Below are 25776 nucleotides of genomic sequence, written 5' to 3' on the forward strand. Positions count from 1 at the left end.
TCCATATATGTTGAGGACTTGAGGTGCTAGTCTCTGTTTCCAGACGTTGCTGTGCTAAAGCAAAGTCTCACCTGCATCTGCCTCATGATGCATATGCTGATAGTCTCTAGATACTAGAAAACATTTACTTGTACTGTGTGAAAAGGGTCTTTTAATTAGTGATGAGACAGTCAAGAGTTCTTAATTGGGGTGCACTAAAAGCACACCTGCAGCAGGCTTGCATCCAGAAGTAGGGAGCATTTCAATATTCAAGACGTTTATTTTTATTTTTAAACTCTGATACCAAGATATCTGAAGGATATGGTTAGATTTCCTTCGTTTCCTGTGCTCTGCCGATGTATTGACTGTCATCTTGTGCAGAAAGACAGAAGGACCTTCAAGCGCATATATTATTTTCTTCCATTTTGCTCTTTGAACTCAATTTGAGATTTAGTTTGATGTTACGGCAGTATTTCATTTGAATTAGGAGATTACACTGCGTGTTTTTATGATGACAACTCTCAGACACCGGATGTTAGGTGTGCTGTGCCTATTTTCCTAGAATTGTGGCCATTCAGGAAGGTTGTTTTGAAAGTGAAACTGCAGGTTCCTTTGGTCTTTAATTGCAGAGGACATCACTAAGCAAAGGACTGCATAAGAATCTGCACAGAACTGTAAAGGTGAATCCATGTGTGACACGATATACTCCATCAAAGTTCAAGTGGCACCAGTGGCAGCTTTGAGGGGTGTTTCCTTTCCTGGTATCTGAACACTTGTCATGAGGGGTTCTATTTAATGTATTCCACCAGTATTACAGTGTGCTGAATCCTCTCTGGGCTTTTCTTGCTTTTGGAAGATTAGTCTTTTATTTTTATTGTTACAGACTCGGGATTCTATTCCAGGTAACTAACGTTTATTCACCCTTGATGGAAATGTGCATATGGACAAGTAGCGAAAAGGCAGGGGAGAGCTGTGTAGCTCTGGCTACTGTTCTTTAAAATGCACTGTCTAGTTGTCCATTCTGAGACTACCACCTCTGTTGTCTTCTTTAAAGTTTCTGAAATATTTTTTGGGATCTAAGGTTGGGAGGAATTTAAAATTTTGTGTGAGCCCTTAGGTCTGTGATTAATATTCACCTGAACATAGCAGCAAGCATTTGCTAAACTGTATAGTCCTGTATAAATAATAAGACCAAGCTGAATAAGGAATGTTTTCTTAAACAAAGTTTTAAATTCTTTTATAATGTTGAATTTTCTTTGATTTTTGTATGCAAATAGCATTTTCACAGTTGCTGTGGCTTCTACATTTCTACTTGTGTTTTTCACTAATGATTGCAGAGCAATGACAGTCATTGTTAACGCATGGTATAGAGGTACCATATTTGTCTGTATTATGGAACATGAAAAAAAATGTTAAAAGCAGAAACATTTACATGGTAAATTTGAAAAGCCTCTCCTTTCTGTTCCTACTGCCCATCTTGTGTAATTGAATTTAGTAGTAATTACAGTTTAGATATTTTATCTAATTGCAGAAGTCTTTCAGGTAGACCGGTTTGTTTTACTGACCTTTTTATTTGATCCTTCTCATTCCTTCCCTTGACAGAATAATAAATCAATCAAGCAATGTGGAGATAGCCTCTTTTCCAATTTATAAGGTGTTGTTTTGTGTGCGTGGACAAAGTGGGACTTCAGAGAGTGACTGTTTTGCATTTACTGAAAGCAGCTGTGGAACTGAAGAGTTCCAGATTCATGTTTTCTCCTGTGAGATTAAAGAGGCAGTAAGTATTAAATGTTGTACAGTGCCTGGTAAAAAGGATACAAGCGGTATTTTAAGATGTTACTCCAGCTGTGGAAATGGTATATAGTGCCTTGAAAAGTGTATTAACACATATATAATGAATTTCACAGAATGTGCAGCTAGTCATACATGAATATTAATGTAGTTCAATAAAATGCCAAAATTTACAAAGTTTACTAAGCCTGAGTTTAATACAAATATTTTGTTTTTCAGGTCTTATTCGGGTAAATTTCACACTAAAATTGCAGTGTAGACCTTGAGAGTTACAAAGAATCATTTTACAGTACTCTGGACTAGATATTTTAGGAAGAACTACATGATAGTTTGGGAGAAAAGGATTTTCTAGGGTGGAAAAACAGAGGTTGAAAAAAAGAAGCCTCCTTGTTTTTTGTCATCTGCAAGAGCAAGCTGTTAAGTTGTGTCGTTAAATACACAGCCTGAAAAGTATGTTATTCAGGTCCTCTAATGAGTTACATTCCTAATCTTGTAATTTCTATTAATTTACTGAGCATTACGTGAGCAGTGGATGTGACATGAATGGAAATAGGAGATGATGTTACTGAATTTGCTTGGTTATTAAACACTTGATCTGCACATTTTGTGTATAAGAGGTATGCTTTGTGTTCAGCGTAAGAGGCAAATGACAGTAGCTTGATGACTTTCCAAACCACATCACAATACCTCATTGAAAATACTCTTTCATTTTGGGTAAAACTATTAATTCTTTTACTTTTCTGCAGGTCAGCCGAATTTTATATAGTTTCTCAACAGCATTCAAACGTTCTTCCAAACAAGCATCTGATAATGTTAAGGACTTTGTTCTTCCTACTCCAGATAGTGACGTGTACACTTTCAGTGTTTCCTTAGAAGTAAAAGAAGATGATGGAAAAGGAAATTTTAGGTAATCTGAATGGAAGGGGAAAAGTAGAAATCTCTGAAAAAAGCATATAGCTACTTGCAGAATGCACAGCTACTATGTTGCAATAAAATTGATGTAGCCTCTTTTCATAAGTAGACTTGTTAAAAAACCTTTTGCTTTGCTTTTACAGTTTTGTACCTTTTCTGTAAAAAGACTAAAAATCAGGCTACCTTTTTCAAGTTAGTTTCTTTTAACTATATGTTTTCTGGTAGGGATGCTCAAGATAAGCCTATGTAAATGGAAAAGATAGGAAGTCTGTTACAAACCTTTGTCAAACCAATTAATTTTCTTGAGTAAATACAGTCTAGTGGTCTCTTTTTTTAATAACCTAATGAATTTGAAATTAATTGAAGATGTAGAAAATATGAACTTCTCTAAGCATTACAGGCTACAGCGGAAAAAAGTATTCTTTGCTTAACAGTTAATTACAAGATTATTTTTAATGGAGGAGAGAGTTGACAATAAGTTAATTCTGTGAAAATATCCTATTTTTTTTTTTTTGCTTTGTAGCCAGTATATAGCATATTTTCTGTCATTTTAAATATTCCATATGTCTTTGGATACGTTTTTCTGATAAATGACCTAATCAGTTAGTGTACAAAGTGTGAGCCTGTAGTCTGTTTTTCTTCAGTGCCAGTTTATTAACTTGTGAAAAAAGGAAGTGAAGGTCTCTCAAATGAGTTGTTCAAGTGGGCTGCTACTCTCTTTTCTGTATTTATCAGTTGATCTTCTATACCTGTGCTCAAGAGACTTGTTTCTTTATTCTTTTAGCCCTGTGCCAAAGGATAGAGATAAATTATATTTCAAGCTAAAACAAGGAATTGAAAAGAAAGTGGTGATTACAGTTCAGCAGCTCTCGAACAAAGAACTGGCCATTGAAAGGTAAGATTCTTACAAAAATAATGCAGGTTAAGTTTTTGAGAGAACAGTATTTAATGTACTTTTCCCTGGCTTTGCAAGTTATGTGAGAGGAAAAAAATCAACAAAACCAAATAAAATATTATTGCACAATATAATTATTTTATAGGTGTGCAGTTCAATTTTAAATTTTTTCAGTTGTGTGTTTTTTAGGTGAAAGCAAGAAACAGCCTGTAATACTCAAGCATTCTTGGTTTTTTGCCTTTTTATTGTATTTTTGAATGTCATTCTAGCATACTTACGACATTCAAATGGTTTTGATTTTACTTTCTGTTGTTTTTAAGTAGTGTAAAAACATGCATTTATTGTAATTCTACGTTACCAGCATCTCACTGTTCAGGAAAAGTAACCAAGTTAGGTTGTCTGGAGCGTATTAATCTGTTAGATCAGATCAGTGGAACACTACAAGTTTGGAGTCAGCCTGCTGGTTAGAAGGAGCAATCTTCTGGTGGAGTCTTCAAGCTGAATAGGATTCCTTTGTAGTTTTGTGATAATGGGAATCTAATGTTTGTCTTGAAGTGGTGGTGAAGACCTCAGGAATGGTTGATGACTCCTGTTACATTTCCTGGAAATTACATGAGAGGGATCTCTTTTAGACAGAATAATTTGGCCTTTTCTGCAAAGCATTTGCACAAGAAGTGGACCGTGCATCTGAAGAATAACTGTTAGTTAATGTGTTCATTAACAGTAGACTCTTATTACTATAGTAGTAGTAGCTATTGTATTAATTTAAAATAGGAAATTCCTTCTCAATAGCGCAATTGATAAAAATAGCAAACACCACCAGATGGCAATCTTATCAAAAGAGTGACTATAGGATAATTCAATTTTAGTGAAAAGGGAATTCAAGATAACAGGGGAATCAAGGAAAAAAGAAAAAACAAACCCACAACCCTCCAGAAACCCTAGGATTGATCTCTTGACTTGCTTTCAAGGTGTTATTTCAAAAATGAAACTAAAATTTTAGGCGAGGAATATACACAATTTTTAATCATAATTATTATGTGTTGTAAAATTGTGCTTCTGCTATTCATTGGCTTTAAATGCACGATGAACTCCTTTTAAGCATTTCTGAACAGTATTTGATTGTGGTTTTTTTTCCCCCAAAAAGTAAAGTTACCTTCCTTAGAAATTAGCTTTAATTTTGATACCATTTAGGCTATTCAATTAGGATGTTATTTTTACCACCACAAGCTTCGCTGGTAAAAAGTTGTTTAATTGACATGACATATAGAGGCTTGTAAGTAATTTTATGTACTTACACTTTACTTAAAATTCAAAACCAATATAAAAGATCAATTCAGGTTACATCAGACAGTGAGCTTCTAAGCAATTTAATGTGTCTTCAAAAGTATTTCTAAGTGGAAATTATAATGCAAAAAAAAAGTTGTTGATAGGGAAATTTGGTCTCTGGTCTAAAGAGTTAAAAAATCTTTTTTTTTCATGTTCTCAGAAGAGTAAACCTGTTATCACTCAGAGAAACTTCCACTTCCTAGTGTTCAGATAGGGCCTATGGCTGGGTTAGATTGATAGAGAAAAATTACTCACAATTGAGTTACTTTGGCCCTTCCTACCTTTGTGGGCTGTTTGACCTGGATTTTGCCTATTTTTATCTAGGTCAAAGCAGGTGAAGAAACGTTCTTCGTTTCTGTGTCCTAGGTTTGAGTTGTATGGTACTTCATAGATTCAGTCCCACAGTGTGGGATTTCAAGTCTCAGTTGTTTACAGGATTCAAGAAGAAAATTCTGGTTAATGATTAGGGGGCTTTAAGAATGTTGTTCTGAAGAGTGAAATAGCTTTTCATTCTGAGAAATAAGAGGATTGACTCTGTTCTCAATATAGTGGTGTTTAAATATAGTGTGCTACCAGTCATACAGGAGAGTTAATGACCAGTTATGTTGGTATAGCTTAGATTAAAGTCTAGACTGGCATCCTTAGAACTGGTGAATATTGAAGAATATTGGTTAGTTGCTTAGTAGTACTGGAAACTCTTAAAGATCGTATTTCCATGTTAACTTAATTCCATCAGCCTTCTCCGTAGGTAGCATTTATCTTTATATGAATGGAAATATATATCAGTGAAGAATAGTTTCAGGTTTTTTTTCTTTTTTTGCGGGTCTAGAAACTAGTTGAATTTAAACAGAGTAGTGTACCTGCGCGTAGCCACTTGGTAGCCAGCTGTAAGTGCAGAAACGGAACATGTCAGAAGTGGCAAGGGTGAGGCCCACGGTCTATGCAGGTGATTTTGAAACTTGGGTCTGTGGTTCACCCTCCTCAAATAGGAGGCTGAACGTGTTGACAACTGCATAAAATCTAGCTCCTCTGCAAGTGAGGGTCTTGAACTCATTTTGCGCTTTGAGCTTAGCGGGAAGAGAAGCCCTTACCCGTCTAGTAGCAGGATGCTGCCAGTCATCAGAAGTTTCTGCTTCTGTGAGAGACAGAGGTCACTTGTTCCTGACTCCCACTCTTCTGGAAGCATGTTTCCCAAGTATTTTGGCTGGCACACATCAGAACTTGTGTAGATCTGAGAGAAGCACAGCAAGAGCTAGGATCTGTGAGCTGTTGTCTTTGAAAAGCACAGATATTTTGCCTGTCTCTGAACCTTAGCCGTACAGTTTTCTTCAGCAGATGTACGAGAAGCTAGTGACCCCTCTACTATTACAAATTATAGCCTTCTCAGAGCTATTTCTGCATCAGGAACAAAACGTAGTAAGTCAGTCTGCTGTAACATTCTGCTCGGGCTAATTAGTCTCACAAAGAAGCCTGCTTGTGTGGTTAAATGAAAGTGCTAGCATCCTAGCTACCTTGGTTGCTTTACACTGCTCTGCATTATGTTATATAAATAAATATTGTTGTTGTATACTGTTTTATTTACCACTTTGATTTTTAAGATTCTAGTAGTGAAAAGAGTATAGAGAAGGAAGAATACAATTGTGGATGTAAGTTACTGTTTAAGTGTAATAAGGTGGAAAATGAAAATCATATACCCAAGCATAATTGGGGCAAACTTACTAGATGGTGTAGTAATTGCATATCTCAAGACATTTACAGTTAATAGGATTATTGAAATGATAGTTGCTATTATATCTCTGTTCATGATACAGTGTGCTTGCCTGAAAGCTGTGAAACTATTCTGTCTTCATTGTGAACCTATGAATTTTCAAATAATCTCTCAGAATTTGTGTTTGCTGAAAAATCTAAATTTTCATTTGCATAAGTGGGTTGCCCAGATGACAGAACTGTTTTGTTGAGACTTAGAGAAGGTGGGAATGGACGGCTCTTCATGGTGCATTCAGATTTGTAACTTTTCATGTGATTGTATGAAAAGAGTTTTTAAAATGGACTGGGAAGAGAGTGAATTTCTTCTTGCCTGTCTTCGTTGCCGATGTACAGGAACTGTTAGTATCTTTAAGCTCAATATTCTAAGTTGTCTTTAAGAATAATTGATTGCTCACTGGTCAGACACTTATTTATCTCATCTTCATGCTGGAAAATAATTTCATTGTCACTTCAACAATATATATTGTGATATTTCCTGAGCGTTGCCATAACACTAACAGAAAATTACAAGGAAAGGTTTTCTTTAAATTAGAAGCAGTAGGTGGCTGTGCCATTATGTTCAAGAAAATACTTTTGTATTATGAAAAGCTAATATATTTTTTTTCTCTTTTTTTTTTTTTTTTTTTCCTTCTAACAAACTTCACAGATGCTTTGGAATGCTACTAAGCCCTGGACGGAATGTGAAGAACAGTGACATGCATTTACTAGACATGGTAATACTTAGCTCTGATAATCCCTTTAGTAAGATAGAGGTGATGTAAAAAAAAAAAACAAAAAAACAACCAAACAAACTTTTCATCTGTTTGGTTTTGTTTTTTGTTTTGCTTAATACTTGGGGTTTATATCTTAAAACTAGAAACAAACTTGTTACATACCATGGCCAAAACATTTTAATGTCAAAACCTGTGCCATCTGTTTTTGTTCAATTGGTGAAGACACTGATTAAGTCAGCTGACAGCTGGCTTTTACAAATAACTAAGCTTCCTGCATTGTGTTAAGTGTGTTGCCTAAAAATTTAGAGCAAATAATTTTTAAAATATTTGGATGTTGGGGAAGTAGTCTTGTTTTTCCAAGGTGCTAAAAACTTTGCCTTTATTTGCTTAATTTGAATTTAAATTCTTGCTCAGAGCTTGAAGTATTCACTTGTCTTTTACAATTTTCTTTTCTTCTGAGTTGTTTCTAAGAGAATTGCAAAATAATATGACGCTTTCTGTGATAATATCAATTTACTTTCATGCTATGGATAAGAATACAACCATTTTCAAGTTAAGAAGTGCTTATGTTAAACCAATCAGACATTTTGTGGCTGTACAGTTATCCCGGTTTGGCCTAGTCCATTTTTTTACTCATGTTGATGATTCTAGTTATCAGTATTTAGTTCTCTTGTCAGAAATAAAATATGCAAATACTTATTTGCATGTTTGTACCTACTGGATCATTTTTCTTTTTTTATTTGCTGACATCAGGTGTTCTTTTCCATTTTTATTATTTGATTAGAAAATAAATTATAGTGAGTTATGGAGCATAATGAATTGGCTTCTGTAAATCTATATAACATCTTTTTTCTTTATGGACTCTGTAGTTGAATCCTTTACTCCACCTATAATTCATTTACATTTACATTCCAAGTACATGTAACTGCTGAATGTAGTGGCTTATTAGTTTGCTTCTTGGCTATAGCATATATATATATATATATATATAAAAAAATATAGCATGTATATATATAAATATAAATTGTACTTTCCTTTCAACCCCTCTTCTCCCTATGTGCATCTGGAGAACTTAGTGACCTAGCAGGTCTGTAAGAAGTATTTGTAGAAGTAACAGATGTATAGTATAAGATTATTTTCAGGGAGAAACTCTTCAGTAGGGCCTGTTGTGACAGGACTAGGGGTAATGGTTTCAAAATAGAGGGAGGTAGATTCAGACTGGACATAAGGAGAAAAATTTTTACAGCGAGGGTGGTTGAACACTGGCACAGGTTGCCCAGAGAGGTGGTGGATGCCCCATCCCTGGAAACATTCAAGGCCAGGTTGGACGGGGCTCTGAGCAACCTGATCTAGTCAGGGATGTCCCTGCTCCTTGCAGGGGGGTTGGACTGGATGGGCTTTAAAGGTGCCTTCCAACCCAAACCATTCTATGATTCTATTTTAACCAGATAGAGATGTATTGGTGTTATTATTAACTTTATCATATGTGACTGTTTTGACTTAATTTGTATACTGTCCTGAAATTTGGCTCTTTAAATCTCAAGTTCCCATGAACTGGAATTCCAGTCCATTAGCATTTACAAATGTAAGTCCATGCCTGAGCAACCTGGGGTGAAAACTGGCAGTTACGGAGTGGGAAAAAATCAGCCTGACTTTTGAATTGGAGTTGTTAAGGTGTTACTCTAAGATTTTTTTTTTTTTTTTTTTTTTTCTAAACCATTTCTGTGTATCCTGTGGGGCTAGTTTAATTTTATGAAGCTTCTTGTAGTGCATCATCTCCTAACAACCATCTCGGCTGCTCAGTAGTGTGGCAGATGTCCCACCATGCTTTCATGCTTATAATAAGCATTAAAAAAATACATTGATAAACTATCTTGTCTTGAGTTTCTTTTATAATGTTTCTCCTCTTAATAATGTTTCTTCTTTCTCTCTCATTTACCTATGACTTCTCTCAATCCATTATTTCATATTGTTCTCTAGAGCGAACACAAATTAATCTGAAGTTTCTAGAACTACTTCCCCTCCACATACTCAGTCTCTTTGATCTGAAACCATGACTCTTACTAGAATCCTAAATGCTTTTACTTTTAGGAATCCATGGGAAAGAGTTCTGACGGGAAGGCTTATGTAATTACTGGAATGTGGAATCCTAATGCACCCATGTTTCTAGTACTTAATGAGGAAACTCCTAAAGGTAATTTAATTTAATTTGTAAATTTGGTTTACCTTGCATGGGTTAGGTGTATGTATTTTCTCCTGGGAATCATGGTGCGTATGTCTGAGTACATACGCCATTGTGTTTCAGGAGTCTATGGCTAGAAACTTTTCTGTATAAACCTATGCAGCATAGAAATGTGAATAATTATTCACAGAGCTGTGTACTGCTGATTTGGAGACAATAAATTAAAGTTTGGGGCTTATGTACGTGTTCCCTTTTTTGGTGCTAGGCATGCAGAAGTTGTATAAATCATAGGCATTGCTATTCTCTTTCTTTTAGCTTTGAGGTGAATTGATTACTTGCCCTTCATCTTGGGGCAGCTGGAAGTGATACACTGAAGTGCTTGATTATATACCATAGTTTCTTATCACTAGAATTCATGTTCTGTGATGTGATGTAAAAAGTTTGAATACAAATCTGGAGTTTGTTTACTATCTCAAGGCAGAGTTCACGTCAGTTCCTTGAAGGCATATCCAAGTATATACAGCCAGTGTCACTCTTACTGCTGCTGGATTTTCAAACCACTTTATTTCTAGTAGCATATAGGCAAATCTCTTGCTGTGCAGCTTGACACAGTTTCCATTTTATGAGATGACTGTATGTGTGTGTCGTGTTTGGGTTTTGTGGGTTTGGTTTTGGATTGGTTTTTTTTGTTGTTGTTGTTGGGTTTTTGTTTGTTTGTTTTTAAAGTACCCACTTGCCTCTTTGGTCTGATCAGACAAGGGATCCGTAATGTCTGATTCTAAATGTTTATTTTAAAAAATCTAAGCTTTCTGCAAGAAAGATAACAGTTGTGATGCAACATATTGGTTACTACCTCCCTCTGTGATGAGTGTTAAATGAAGCAGCAAAGCTTTTCTTGCACTCTAAACCTGCAAGATATACTTGGACTATTTCAGTCTCATCCTCTGGTCAGTTGATTGTGCATTCTCCTCTACTTGAAAAAGGTGCAATTATGCTTCAGTACCAGGAAGATGGAGCTATTACAGGTTAAGATTACTGATCCATGCTTTGCTTTAAAAATATATTTTGCTGCTACGAGGACTGTCTGACCCAGAGAGCGGGACAGGGAGGGGTAAAATGTTTAGAGTCCTTTTAACTGACAGAATATGAGCACAGATATGGAAAATGATCTGAAGTGTTTCTTAGTGTTACGAGAGGATTTAGGACAAACAATACTATAGGAGATCCTTGACGCTGATTTGTTGTACATACATGTGTGTATGTGTGTATATATATGTGTAAAAAGTAAGTTTACACTTGAAAATGTGACCTTGTCCTTTCCACATTCCTTTTGTCTGACAGGGATCATTATCTTAATGCTGTTTTCTTTGCATGACATTTGGCTCCTGTCTTTAAAACAAAGACATTGTATCTGTCTTTTTTGTTTTATTAAAAAAAGTTTAATCAAACTTTTTTTTGATTAAAGAGTTACCAGAGTTATTTGGTACACTGTTTAATGCATACTCTCATTCTATGCAGCAGGGATGTAGAGTGTAGAACTCAGGTAAAAAAAATGGGTGCAATAGAAACCATAATTATAGAGAAAGGGTTTTAAATCTGAACAACAGTTTACTTTTGTCATTTATTGTTTTGGGAAATTTGAACTTTGACTAATTTTTCTGTATGTGACTTATTTTGTATTTTAGATAAGCGTGTATTCATGACTGTGGCAGTGGATATGGTTGTTACTGAAGTAGTGGAGCCAGTCCGTTTTTTGCTGGAGACTGTTGTGCGTGTGTATCCTGCTAATGAACGCTTCTGGTATTTCAGCAGAAAAACCTTCACAGAAACTTTTTATATGAAGCTAAAACAGGTATTGCATGTTTGTTTTTTAAAGAAAAGTTGATGCTGGGAGCATTTGCTTTGTCTATCTTAATTTGGCCTTTATAAAAGTTAGCATGGCACCTGCACCTCAGTAGTTTGTTTCTTTTAGCTGTTTGTTTCTGAAATGCTTAAATGCATAATAGTTAAGTAGCGTATATAAATGTTCAATGTCTTTGTAAACTGAATTATAATGAGTCATAAGTAATTGGCTTTGTGGGCTTAAACAATTTTGAACGTACCTGTTGAATTCTCTATAATTTAATACAATCAAACCTGTGTGCAGACATCTAAAGCAAGTCCATTGGACTGGTAAAATTGGGAGATGATTCTTTAATTATTAACTGTAAAATCAACTTACATATGACAAGGAAAATCCTGGCTACTGAGGTTCAAAATGTGAAGGTAGGTGGCTGTAAGAATATGATCCATTAAAGGCTAAGGAACCTAATGCAGAGGTTTAAAAGAGTTAGGCCGTTGCTATTGTTTTTTTTCAAAGTACCTGAGAAGGTAGATTTCTCCATGTTTCAAAAAGAGAAGTTTGGAAGAAGATTACCTGGATAATTAAGTTCTGCTGCATGGAGAAGTTCCCATGTTTTCACTGATGAGGGTTTAAAATGAGCTGTGTTCTTGTTCTTAACTGCCTCAGGGCTTTATCAGATATGACACTAAGGCATTATTGTTGCAATGATTTATTAAATTATCGTTGTTCATGAGATTTCTTGGTAGTGATTGTAACCTTGTGAAATGTTCAAATAGCAGTAAAGAGAGAACCATTTTCAGCGAACTCTTTTTTTTCTGAAGTATTTGTGTTTGTCAGTCCCTTGGAGTTTGGCTTTTAAGTCAAATTGTACAAACATCGCTTGATTCTACAGAGGGGCAGAACTGTTTAAGGTGAAGCTTAATGCATAGTTCTATATTCCCCCTGTAGTAGCTTTCCCAGTCCTGTGCTTGTGTGATTAACCTGCATTTATTTCTTCCTTAAGCACTGAGAGTCGATATAACCATCTCATCTGGTAATGTTTGTTGAATAGTTATCTATTGAGTACAATGCTAAAGTCTCTTCCATTTTTGGCATTGGGTGAGGTACATAAAGTATGTCTGCCCATTGTCGTTGTAGGATGATGCACAACTGCATCCTCCTGCAGCAACTGTTGGCCTGTTTTCTCCACAGACTTATGTTGTGGTACTGGTTCAAAAACTGAAGAGCTAACTGTACCGTTTGCATTGGAATAGTGGTCCTTAGTTTTCTGACTATTGAAACCAAGGTGCAGCAATTTGATTCTACTGAGCCTAATGTGACTATTTGAGTTGTCGTCTTCCTGTGGGGCGCAGTAATAGCTCTGAAAAAACAAACTATGTTGATATAACATGGCAAAAGTGCCACTATGTTTAACACTTAGTGAGTAAATAAATTTCATGTAATGCTGTTTCTGTATTTCTTCTAGAGATGAGCATAGCAACTTAGAATTTAAGAAAATCTGAGAAAACCAACTGTTATATGCAAATGTTGAGAATATCTACATTTTAAATTTAAAGGAAATAAAATTCAAAATGTTATACTCTCAGCTGTTTGATACTTATCTATAATCAGTGAAGCTTTCCTTTCAAATCACTTATGACTGTACTGTTTTTAAATGAACAATATGAGTGGTTTCTTTTTTTCTTTCTCACTAGTTATAATGTGAAAATATACATGTGCCTTCCCTCCCTGAAGAAACACATTCATTTCTTCCTGCTGTAAAATTCTGAGGAGCTGTTCTGCAGATTTTTGGGAAAGGAATGCTTTTAATCTTTGTAGTCTTTCTACAAGATGAGATCCTGATTATGGATGACAGGATGTCTGTCTCTGGTTGACCTGCAGCAAGTCTTTATTTAGCCAGTTATCAGCTGGACAGTTTGTATTGCAGTAGCTGTTTCTGCAGATACCTATGAAAGACGCTGTACCTCAGGGCACTCTTGCTCCTTGGAAAACAAGTTTGCAGATGGCATTGGGGTCAGCCACTTACGAGCTTCTGGTGAAAGCAGTTGAGCTTAAGTAGATTCTAGGGAATGTAAGAGTAGATTAATATAAAAAGCCTCAGCTTCAAAGACAGATGACTTCTCTGTGCAGGACAGTGAATCCTGTGGTATTATTTCCTGCTGATGTAAAATCACAACAATAATGCTATTCATCCTGTCCAAATGTAGTGTGTTTGAGTGTAAGTCGTGTGCAGTCTGTCCAGTTCTAAGTTCTAGCATGCAGAATCCATGGCAGGAAACTTTAGACTTGGGCTGTCTCAGCAAGGTGCACGTTCCAGTTCAGAGGCACCCACTACTCATGTTCCAAAAGGGAGCAAGCAATGAAATGGCATTTTCCTACAAGGGGTAAATGGGACCTGTCTGTATTGGCTTAGAAAAATCAGAACTCTTCTGAGGAAGGATTCAGATAAATTTAATAGTCTGAACAGAGATTGGTGAGCTGTAGTCAGATATGAGGAATGATATAAATGCAGGTTGCTGTGTGATTTAGGATGGTTTGTCTCACTGTGTTGCTCATGCACATTTTCATCATTAGAACATTATCCTTGTAAAGGTTGATTCCTGTAGATAACAAATTTGTGCTTCAGAAGGTGTCATGGAGTCTTCCAACTTTATTATAATTTTGTTTTTCAAACAAATTGAATATTCTGACTGAAATGGTGTTCTTAGTCATGGTTAATTTAATGGTTTTAATATGTTCAAAAAATTACCTTATTTTAACTGATTAGACAAGATGCACAAAGAACTAAATAGCACAACATTTTGGACTGGTTCATTTAATACAACCATTAGTTTGGAATTTTATACAGTTATCTACAAATATATTAATCACTGCATGTCACTGAATAATAATGGTGTTCAGAACTGTAACTCAGAGGAGAAGCTAATACTCCTTTTATTTAAAAACTTGCAACATTGTGTCCAGTGCTTAAAGGCTAGGTAACTAACTCCATTTTCATGTGAAAGCCCATTAAACATGAAGGACTTAGATTACACAATGAACTTTTCCATCCTGAAGTAAAAAGTAAACAAACAATTTCCTCCTACCCCCTAGCCTTTTAGGTAGTTTGCCTTGAAAGTTATCAAATTCCTAAAAAGACAGGTTTGGAAGAAAAACTATTTGAAAGAAAAATATTCAGATTTGAAATACATATAGTTACAGACACCACACTCAAATTTCTAAGTTAATTTAACTGTTAGATTGACACATGTTCGTTATTTGTACACATGCACACACACAGACACACACTCACATATATAAAAGCAATAAATAAATAACGCTTAGGCTACAAACAGAAATTTTATAGCTAGGTACAGACAATACATTTCCCCATTTAAAGGAGTGTATTACAAATTATACTCACTGGAAGAAAGATTAATTTTCTGGGGTTTTTTAAATGACTAAAATACTACAAGGAAGTTTTCACAATTTACGACTTTCAAAAAGCATGAGGTTTTGTGTCTTCTTTAGGCTTGTCTTTACCTACTAAAAACCCTTACCATTAAATTTATTTTTCCCCCATCAAGGATTCGATGCCTGTTTCTGTGATGTCAGTTACTCTAATATTTTTTTCTGTTCGTTCTCTTTTCTTTTGCTGCAGTTTCTCTTTGACCTGATCTCATTACAGCTATTTAAGTTGGAAAGCTTTTTTTAATCATCATTCTGAAGAGTACTTAAAATTATTGTTTTGAGGCAGCTTTGGAAATAATGCAGTTGTATTTATATTTTCTACCTATAAAACTTAAAGACATATAGAACTGTCGATTACTGCAGTCTGTATGTGCCATTGCAAAGAAATCTGAGGGAGTCTTGTGCAAATTTGTTTTAGCATTGATAAGAGATTTATTTGTATGTGTTTGGGTTTGGTTTTGGCATACTATTAGAACTGTATTTATCAACAGTGGGGACCTAAAACATGTGCATATTTTGTTTTAGTCTGAAGGAAAAAGCCACTCAAGTGCTGGGGATGCAATTTATGAAGTTGTCAGTCTACAGAGAGAATCTGCAAGAGAGGAAGAATTGATCAGCCCAGCCAGTGTAGGAGGGCCTCTGTCATCCCAGGAGGATGAGGCAGAAGAAGGTAAGAATAAATGACCACTTATAGCTCCCGTAGGTAGTACTATTATATTTCTGCTGTTAATTTACTTATTTAATTCTTCCTCTTTGTGTCTGTTAGAAATGCAACTATTTTGGACAAAAAGATCACACGTGATCTTCTACTAGCAGCAGTTCTTTAGTAATGGAATTTTTACCAACTCGGTGTGCTTCAGAATGTGTTACTGATGCACTTGTGCTCTGCTTACAAGATAGAAAACCTTTTCTAGAGGATTTTTCTTCTGATCAGAAGGCATTTGCCTTGAATGTGCTGCTAAAGGACAACTTTGAAATGGTGGACTTCAAATGCTTTTTTGTAAAGAAAAAAAAAAGACAAAAAAAAAAATCACAGACAGACTGATATGGGGAATTCCCCTGCCCCCAAACTGTCTGCTTAGCATGTGATTCATTTTCCCTCATTTATAGCTACGGCTTATCAAAATATCTCCTGCTTCTGTTGAGGATCACATTGGGGATTGCTGCTGTTCATGGACCCAGTGTATTTGCCTGCTCCTTCCAAAGCTAGCAGTACCTCAGTGTCTTTCCCACTTGTGTTTTCTTTGGGGTTTTAGTTTTGTTTTTGTGAAGGCATTGTGTGTGCCATTTTTGATCTGGATATCTGACCTACCAGAACTTGCGATAGTTTTACAAAGTTATTCCTCAGATTTCTGGCACTGTTCTATCAGTGCTATAAAAAGTCTCACTACAGCAGAAAAGTTCCTTCTTGATTCTTACTTATAGGTAAGTAGTTGGATTTTAGTTTATGCAATACAAATCAGAACCTTGTGATTTAACACAGTCAGGAGCAGACAGGTATATTTACATGGTTACTTTCTTCCAGTTACAAACAAAAAACCCTGCGTATCCCAGGTGACACCAAGCTTACAAAACCCACAGCCAAGGGCTCTTTGGTGAATTGAAAACCTTCTACTATTTCCTGGGAGGAAGAAAGATGGACATTGGTTATTGCTGTTATTTGCTCCTGTGTATCAAGTACCACTTCTGAATCATGAAAATACTATTTTCTCTAAAGGAACCTTTATGTTTAATTGATATTTGGGATTGCTTTACTCTTCATAGCAAGATTTGTTTCAGATTTGACTTTTGGGTCTTGTGGTTCAGTGTAGTGTAGGTGAACATCTGTGGGTGTTCTCTTCCTTGCTGGATGTTTGAGTTACGTGGTCAAAGTGTTTTCTGGAGCATGTTCGATAAGATAGGGTTTCAGTAATTACTTGAACGCTTTTTTTTTTTTTTTTTTAATTGCTTCTTACTGGGAGGAGTAAAGCACTGTTCCAGAATTTGATGAAAGTAGCACAATTGGTAATAATGTCCTCTTGTTGCTATTACAGAATGGCTTTGTTTTATTATAGAGTGAAAGTATTCCACTGGGTTATGAACCTAAGTTTAAGTTCGGTTCAGCTTCCTAATGCTAGTTTCCATATTTTAAATGTAGATTACTTCCTGAGAGAAGACATTAAAAATATCATGATGTGACTCTGTTCTCATGGAAACTGCATTTAGAGTTATCTGCCTAGAAGTTATCTATCTGAGTGGATATGCAGGTTAAATGAGTCATTTGCAGTTGTTCTAAATAAATCTCTTCATTCTTTTTCTTTCTTTTTCTTTTCAGGGTACTAATTATGATGATGGAAAAAAAAGCCCTTGAGTTTGCAATGTCTTGTCTTAGCCTTGGAAGAAGGCTTTTTCTTTCCTTTAATGTTAAGAATGGTAGCTACCTGGCCATGTAGGTTTTTTCTGCTTGCAACCTGACTAGGGCAGGTGTGCATTATAAGGACTTTACTATTTCATAGGCCAGAGGCTGGTGTTCCCATTACAGATATTGAGGATTATTATTGGTGGTTTGGTTTTTTGTTTTTGTTTTTGTTTTTTCTTTTCCCCTATATTCTCATATATATTCTATATGGTGACATAATATTACTTAATTTACTTCAGAAGCACTACATGTTGCTGTTTAATTTGTATAAGAATGCATGCCTCACTTGCACCTTACCTTATTTCTGTGTATTGTGTGTGTCTGTGCGTACACACAGCTCAATGGGATGTCTGATGTCGTGAGTATATGAATAAAGATGTTAATAAGAAAGACGACATTTTTTCAATATTCTTGTTCTTTTTGTTTTTATGAAAGGCCAAACATCATTCCCCCCACAATAATAATTTTAAATAATTACTATACTAGTGTTAGACATAGTACCTTTCAAACGTGCAGCAAGTGCAAATAGAAAATTTAGATCATATAATCCCTAAATAACATTCTTAGCTTTTAATATTATTTTCTCATTTTAGCTTTATTTTTCATCTGAACAGATATATTAAAAAAATAAGAACTTTGCAAAGATTGTGCAGTTGCTACTTAGAGGTATTTCAGATCAACTTCACATTTAAAATAAATTATTGTAATAGATATTTCTGGCAACCCTGTCATCTAAGGTTCCTTGCTTTGGAGTTAATTATTTTAAAAATATAATTAATATTAATGATTTCTTGTCAAAACCTAGAATTTAAAATATACTCCTTGATAAGAAGTTTTCTATTAAATTCAGAATATAATTTTAGAAGATTCAAATATAAAATGAGGAAATTTGTACACTTTCTGGAAAGGTTTCAAATAAAATGGATTTAAGTATCAATTTTTATCAATAAGCAGAAAAGTACACTTTAGTACTTAATTTTGAGTAGGAACTTGAAACCAGGTGCAGAGCACAACGGGTTGAACTAATATTTCTCCTATTTGGAGCATTAAGTGAGAACATGTACAGAAGTGATGGTTTCTATATTTCATTATTCGAAAAGGACAAAGCTGCACAGAGCATTTTTATTGTAGTGTCATTCCAGGGCAGTTTGAAGTGGCGTGGCTGCATGTGTGAGCCTGGGGATTGGAGAAGATTGCTTTCCAGCAGCAGCATTTGCCAGGAGAATGTAGTCCTAGAAACAAGTAATGAAGGAGAAGGGGAAGAATAAGTTGACTTATTTTAGCAACTGTACTTGCTGAGACCATACATGAAATTGTGACCTTCCTCTGACACTTAATATTTTTATTTTTTTTTTTTAAACTATGATGTACCATTTCAGGAGAATACTGTTCTCCTGAAACTCCGTTTGAGTTTCTTCTTCAATCAGAATAATGTTAGAAGGTTAAGGATCACTGTCAGATGGAGCAATTCGGTTTGAAAACAGAAAATAGTCCTTATACCAATTATAACTGAGTTGAAGATTCTTTTTGTCTGATGTTTTATGTGGTTCCAAGTATCTGGTTACTGGCTCTTGTTCCAGTCCATAAATTGTATGCAGAACAAACATGGAATGCTTAGCAGACATGCTGAAACAGGTAATTCATTATAGGTGAAAGATAACATGCCTAACAAGTCTCCAGAAAGAAGTTTCTGAGCTTGAGTTGTAGGTTGCTTCTAGAACATTCTCAAATGACTTCCAAAAACGCAGTACTGTCTGGGTTTGTGTTTTTATTTACCACAGCGATAGATTTCTTGATGGTGTAGATACTGCTTTTCTGACAGCTGAGAATTGAGCAGGGATGCCATTGATGGCATCGTGGATACTGATCCATCAACAGTGTACTTAAACCACACAGAATCCTGTTGAAATGTGTTTGGTGTTTACTTATTGGCCTTTAATAAGAAGAAATTATATATAAGTATGAAGCTGTAGAAGTAAGAAAGGGCAGCAAAAGAGAAGAAATTACAAAAAGCTTTATCTCTGTGTTGTCTCTAGCTACTCTAAAAACAAAGGGAAAGATATGATACAATAGAAAAATTAACGTAAGAGATACAGAAATTCAGTGTGGAAATGGTGAAAACTGATGATGAAAATAGAAGTGAAAGGATAGAGGACCTTGAAAGCTTCAAAGAAATATGTGTGTGATGTGTTGGACAACACAAAAAGATGGTGTGTACAGTATATAAGGAGTGGGCAATGCTAAATGATCGGAGATGATCAGCCAGACTAAATTAGGATACTGTGTCAAATGTTGTAGGTGGGTAGAGGCTGTTTTCAGGATTCAAAAAAGAAAAGGAGTAGAGGAGGTGGTGGTATAGGAGTCAATAGAGTTATTAAGAGTATTTTGTGATAAAAAGGGGTTTACGATGAGGGATAGTGTGAACAAATGAGGATGACTGAGTGAGAAGAATGACATTAGTAGTGTGGAAATAGTAAACTCCGCATTTTTATCCAAATTAAAAATAGCTTTATGTAATGAATAGGAACTGTTTGTTATAGTAATCAAATAGAGAGTGATGTTGGCGGGTCTTAAATAAGATCAATTAGATCTGTATTGGAGTCTTTCCATCAAAATGAACTAAAACCTTGTAAGTCCTGAATTCATAAGGCTAGTGGCTGTCTTAAGACAAGAACCCTTTGCTGCAGTCCCATAAGAGATGAGTTTAAAATGCAAGCACACCTGAAGAGTGAAGATCTGTAGCTTCTAAATGAAAAGAAAATATTCCTGATGAGCCTGGTGTCATTTTATGGACCGTACTATCTGTTCTCTCTTGCATTGGATTATTTTCATGCCTTCCAAGTTAACTTTTGGTATTAAAAATCATAGACTCATAGAATAGACACACTTAGTTGACTTCTGCAGCTATTATTGTGCTGCCAGAAAGAATATGATCCCTTCCTTAGTGTATTAAAAAAACACTGAGTGCAGAAGACTGTATTTTTTTAATATGCCCTGAATGGTGGCAGTTCTTGTTCCTAGTTACAGTTGTATTTAAATTTCTTCATGCAAGTATTACCTGTCTGTTAAAAGGAAATATTTTAAATGGTCTGAATTCGAAGCACTTCTGAGGATTACAGAAGTATTTAATGAAATTTCAGGATTGTAAATGAAATGGAAAACTGGGGAATTTTCAGGTTGTTTCTGTTCCGGGTTTACAGGGAGATGGAAGTACAAGGAAGATCACCTGGCTGGAACTCAGGTTCTTTTCGGTCCTGTAACCGAGATTGCTGTTGGAGTTCACTTGTAAGCTAGGTTTGCAGGCTAGGCCCTCAAGAAATGCATGTGACTTACTCTGAGCTATTATATTCCCCTCTTCCTCTCCAGTGTCCACAAGACATTTCTCCAAATGCATCTGGGAACACATTGTGGGTAGAATTCTTTCTTTCATGAAATCTCTTGCTCACACTGGCTTTGTGAAGTTCAAGGCAAAATATAATTTCATATTTCTGGTCTGTGGTTCATGAATACTTCAGGGAAATCTGTTGACAACTTTGGTTTCTTCTTGCAGAATCATGGGAAGAATTAGTTTCAAATTGAGGGAGTGTTCAGTTCCCTGGGTACATAGGTGAAATCTGTTTCATTGATTTTAGTCTTTTTTTTTTTTAATAGCTTACATAAAATCACTTTAGGTTGTCATACAAAAAAAGAGACATTTTTCCGTAATAAATGAGCATAACTTGGTGTTTTTGTCTTGTCTGGAAGCAACTGGACATTGTTTAGAATGTTTTGGATGCTTTATTTTGGTAGCGGTTGTCTTTTCCTTGTCTGGCTGTAAACAGTATGGTTGTTTTTAAGTAATTTGAAAAAGAATTTGCAATCCTGTTGGCGTATTAGGAATGAGTACTTCCTACTGCTGGAGGATCTCCTGAGCTTTCAGTCATGAATGCCATGGTTTTTTGTGGTCTCAAGCTGCCTCTATTATGCTCATATAATTTCACATTTCATATCATTAAAAAAAATTTCTTATTTAACCACCTTTACATAAAGGTGATTAAAATAACAGTTCCCCCCAACTTTTTACTAATAGTTGTTAACCTCAAAGTGAGATTCTTGTCTTTTTTATTTTGATCATTAGCTTTCTAGTATTTTGTTAAGTCTAAGGATTTGATAATCGAAGTGCTTTGAATATTGCCTTAGCACTTCTAAGTAAATGCCAAGCAAGATATAATTTTTATACATTTATAATGTTTTGAGGTTTTTTTTTTTTTTGCATTGGGTTGTATCAAATATGGCAATAGATACTAATCTTCAATTTTGTAGGTTAGTAATATGGAGTAAAGAATTGCATTGACTTAGAATTGTGACAGCATCTCACATTAGATTTTCTTGCGTGTTCTCAAAGATGTCAGTTTTCAGACAGCACAGTACGTGTGGAAGATGTTTATATTTACAAGAATACCTCCACTGTGCAGCATTTAGTTGGCTTTGTCATCTGTGTGGGAGCAAAACTACTGAACTGAAGTGATAATTTTTCTCCATCTTTTATTCAGCTTTAAGCATTTGTACATCAGCTTTAGATGCCGTGGTGGCCCACATGTATGTTCATTACATGACGGTAGGATAATCTCTTTATGCATGATTCTGCACTCAGATTTGGATGCACAGTTAAGCTTTATTTTTGTGAATTTTTTTTTTTTAATAATGATTCTTGTTTAGTATGACAGTAATGCAGGGCCTGTGTAGAAACTATAATACACAGAACTAAGATTTTTTTTTAAATGTAGAATTTTTTGTTGTAGTAAAAAGAAGAAAAAGTCAGTTTGGTGAGCCGTTTCATATACCTAACAGTGTTGTTTCCAAGGAGAAGTGTGGATCCTTTGAGAGATTTTTGCACAGACTTCTTTATAACATATGTGAAAACCATTATCATATGGAGTGGGTGAAAGACAGACATGATCTAATCCCATTGCTGTTCCACCCTCTTTCAGTGTTTATCAAATGTAGAGTTTTTTGAGATCCAATTTTTTTATTACAGAGAGAAGCAATTAAAATGGCAAACTGTTTGCAAGGTAATAAATATTTTAAGATTTGTCAGCGTTAGCTTTTGCTTGAATGATTTTAAGTGAAAAATGTGTATCTTACGAGTCATAAAAAGGAATAAGAATAAACATACTATTTTTTGCTGTTACTGGTTTTGTTTTAATTAAGAATTGAGATATTTCTTTTTTTTTTGTTTTTGCTATCTTTATATGTACCTCAGTAGCTGCCAGATTTTTTTCTTCAGGTTAACTGTATAACTTACTTGTAAACAGAAGGTTCTTGTGAGCAGAATTCAATGCAAGTCGTCTTTGTTCATATTCATAAATCCCTATTTTTCTGCCCCTGATTATTGCTCTTCCCTCTAAATGAGAAAACATACTGAAGATTTTAATTTCATAAATACATCATTTGGAAGGCATTCTGAAATGTTCTTGTCTTCATCAGAATATTTTGTAATGCACTGAGAAGTTGGACCTCTCTGAAAATCTACTTTATTGAATACTAGAATGAATTTCATGACTTAAACTTTGTTTCACCTGTGCCTTTCCTGGCAAAACTGTAGTTCATGCTCTATATATAATTTCCTGTTACCTTATAAATGGAAACTTGCTTTTTTTTTGTGGCCTTTCTCACAATCCTCTTTTATCTAGTACGTATGGAATGATTCCATGTCAGTAACGTCTATATCTTCGTGCCCTGATAATATGCTGCCAACTTGAGCTCCCCCTTCATTTTTGTTCTTCTCCTACATAAAAATCAAACTTCTCATTTTTGAAGTATTCCAATTCTATTCCCACCTATCTTCATGGCCTAATTTCCTTCTCCTTCAGGCTGCTCCAATGATGATATTTTTCAGTTCCACCTACTCTTTATTTCACTTGTAACAGCTTCTCAATTAGAACTCATTTAAAATCCTTTTTTTCTTCTTTGCATCAGTGCTCAAATCCCACCTGTTAATTTTTATCTGCTATATTCATGCATTCTACTCATTTTAGCGTGTACTTTGCTCACTTCTATGGTTGCACTTTCTGAACCAATAATATAGTTTTCTGCCTTATTTACCTTTTTTTTTGTTAACTGACAAATGAGTTTGACTTCTAAGGCGTTGTCATATTTCAGGTCATCTAGTAGATTTCTTTAAGAACTGAATCTATTGGAAAAGTAGCTCTGTAGCTATGTAATTGGTGTTAAATGTGGATGAGGGGAGTATTGTTTAAAGGAAAATTTTTAAAGTAAGGTGCAGAAAAAGACCCATTCAAAAAAAACCCAGCACAAAAGAAAACCCTCCTTCACTGTAAAAACAGCAAGTTTAAAACCATTTGAACATATTTAACACCTCAATTTTTGTTGACATGAGTAAGAGCTCCTAAGTGGCATCTATTTCCTCAAGGCAAAAATGGCAATACCAATAAACACAACTGGTTATTTTTGTTCAAAGTCTGTTAAGTACCTGATCAGAGAAGGGAACATCTGTGCTACCTGACTTTTTTCTGAGTTGATTTCTCACTGTATTTTGCTACAGTCTTTGTACAACTTTTTAGTGCTGCTGTGAATACCGGAGTTACCCTCTAAGGGTACTCCATCTCCCGTACTTGTGGGCTCAAAAGCCATGCCCTATCAAAATAAATGAGGAGGACGAAGAGACCAAGATTTTGCATCTGTGTATGCATGGTTTTTTTTTCTGTGAGATATTTGCTTACAATAAAGAGTTACTGTGCACGTAATTCTTCTGTTTTGAACACTTGATGCCTCAGTATTTTGTTTGAACACTGCTCATCAAGAAAAAACATAGACCAGCTGGAGGAAAAAATCAGAACTGAGTGGAGAATGTGTTCTTTGAGGAAAGAAACAGAGGTTTTTAGAGAAGAAAGAATGAAGACTTTTTTTTTGGAAGTGAGTTGTGCTAAAATTGTTTTCCATGTTGACTCTGTTTAGGAATAAAAAGTAATTGGCATGAATTGCAGGTTGAAAGAATTAGGTTTGAACTGAGAGATACAGTCCAATAGTAAAAGGAATGAAGTCCTTGGAGTGAACTACTTAGGGAGGTAACTGGAGGTTTGTAGGGTTAGTTTAGACAAATATCTACAGGGGACTATATGATGAAGATTTGTGTTCTCTTTAGTCAGGTTCAGAAAGTAAGAACTTGGGTAATCTAGTGGAGCTGTCCCATAAGGCTGGTTTAATGACTCTGTGGCTATCTTGGGAGATAGTCAAAGCCTCTCGTGGTTTTACAGTGCTCCAAATGTGTTCAGCCATCTTGCTGCATAGGGTGGTCTTCTGAGGCACTTCATTAGTTACAAATGCTTTATTATTAAAAAAAAAAACAAACCCCCAAATATGCCCTCCAACCCAAAATAACCTTATTGCTATTTCATATCGAAGGTAATTGTTGTAATTTTGAAAGTTTTGTTTTCTCCTAGAAACACCCTTTCAGGGTATTCTAGATCAGACTAAATCCAAAGAGGTGACTCTGCTATGTGGAAGATGGGCCACTTTGGGAAGCATTTTCCAAATTGTTGGTTATTAAGAATAATGAGCCATAGTTTATTTTGTTAAAGGTGCTGCTAAAGCGCTGACAGGTCTTTTATACCAATGGTTGTGCTTCTGCAAGTTGGAGTCTGTTTTTTAAAGGAGGAGGGAAAGTTATAATTGAGCCTACTCAACACAGTATTGTTACATAATAAATGTTAGTGCTGGGCCACATAAAATACAACTCTTGGTGCCCTATTCTGAATAGTCTGCCCATATAATGACTAATCTATGTAACGAGTGTTTCTAAATGGAGTAGGCACAAAATTATATATATCCAATAAGCTGCCAATTTGCTTTTCAATTAGATTAATTCTTTTTTAGTTTGTTCTTCAGTGTCCCTACTGATTTTTGAAAGAGACCACTTGTTACAGATGCCCGTGTTTGTCTATAGGTATATTAAGAAAACAGACTATATGCAAAATCTGTCATCCAGAAATCCTCCCTCAACCCGAGTGATGTCTGTACAGGCTTCTTTCTTTATCTCATGAAAATGGCAAATATCCAAAGGAAGAAGAGCAAATGTCATTGGGCCAGAGGAAGATGCAGGTCAGTCTAACCGCTATCCACGGGACCGATTATGGAGTAAATACTCCCATAAATAGTTTCTAAACACGTGAAGGGACAAATAAGGTCATTGAGAACAGCTAGCATAGATTTATGAAGGGCAAATCATTGTGACCAACCTCATTACTCTCTGTGGCAACGAGCGGTGCTGCGGACAAGGGACAGGCAGTGGATGCTGTATACCTTGATTTTAGCAGGGACTCCAACATCATGTCACATACTGTCCTTATCATTAAATCAATGAGATAGGAACTGGATAAGTGAAAAATAATGTGGTTGGAAGGCTGACTGGACTGCTGGGATGAAAGAATCAATCAATGGTGCAAAGTCCAGCTGGCAGCCAGCAAGTAGTGGTATCTTTCAGGGATCAGTATTTGGATTAGTGCTGCTGGATGTCTT

At 35.5% G+C, this 25776-nt stretch overlaps 1 protein-coding gene across 26 annotated transcripts in view; it reads left to right on the top strand.

Moving 5' to 3' along the window:
* The window catches only part of RABGAP1L (RAB GTPase activating protein 1 like), a 261321-nt gene that overhangs the window by 41306 nt on the left and 194239 nt on the right, over positions 1 to 25776 (top strand). For all 26 annotated transcript variants that reach the window (XM_086753424.1, XM_086753426.1, XM_086753427.1 and 23 more), the window contains 7 exons: positions 1582 to 1756; positions 2517 to 2677; positions 3467 to 3577; positions 7320 to 7386; positions 9478 to 9580; positions 11254 to 11420; positions 15387 to 15531. In XM_086753424.1, coding sequence (XP_086609550.1) covers positions 1582 to 1756; positions 2517 to 2677; positions 3467 to 3577; positions 7320 to 7386; positions 9478 to 9580; positions 11254 to 11420; positions 15387 to 15531 — 929 coding nt within the window. The remainder of the gene's footprint in view (positions 1 to 1581; positions 1757 to 2516; positions 2678 to 3466; positions 3578 to 7319; positions 7387 to 9477; positions 9581 to 11253; positions 11421 to 15386; positions 15532 to 25776) is intronic.

This window comes from Chlamydotis macqueenii, chromosome 8, assembly GCF_036417535.1.
Source record: "Chlamydotis macqueenii isolate bChlMac1 chromosome 8, bChlMac1.mat, whole genome shotgun sequence".
NCBI lineage: Eukaryota > Metazoa > Chordata > Aves > Otidiformes > Otididae > Chlamydotis > Chlamydotis macqueenii.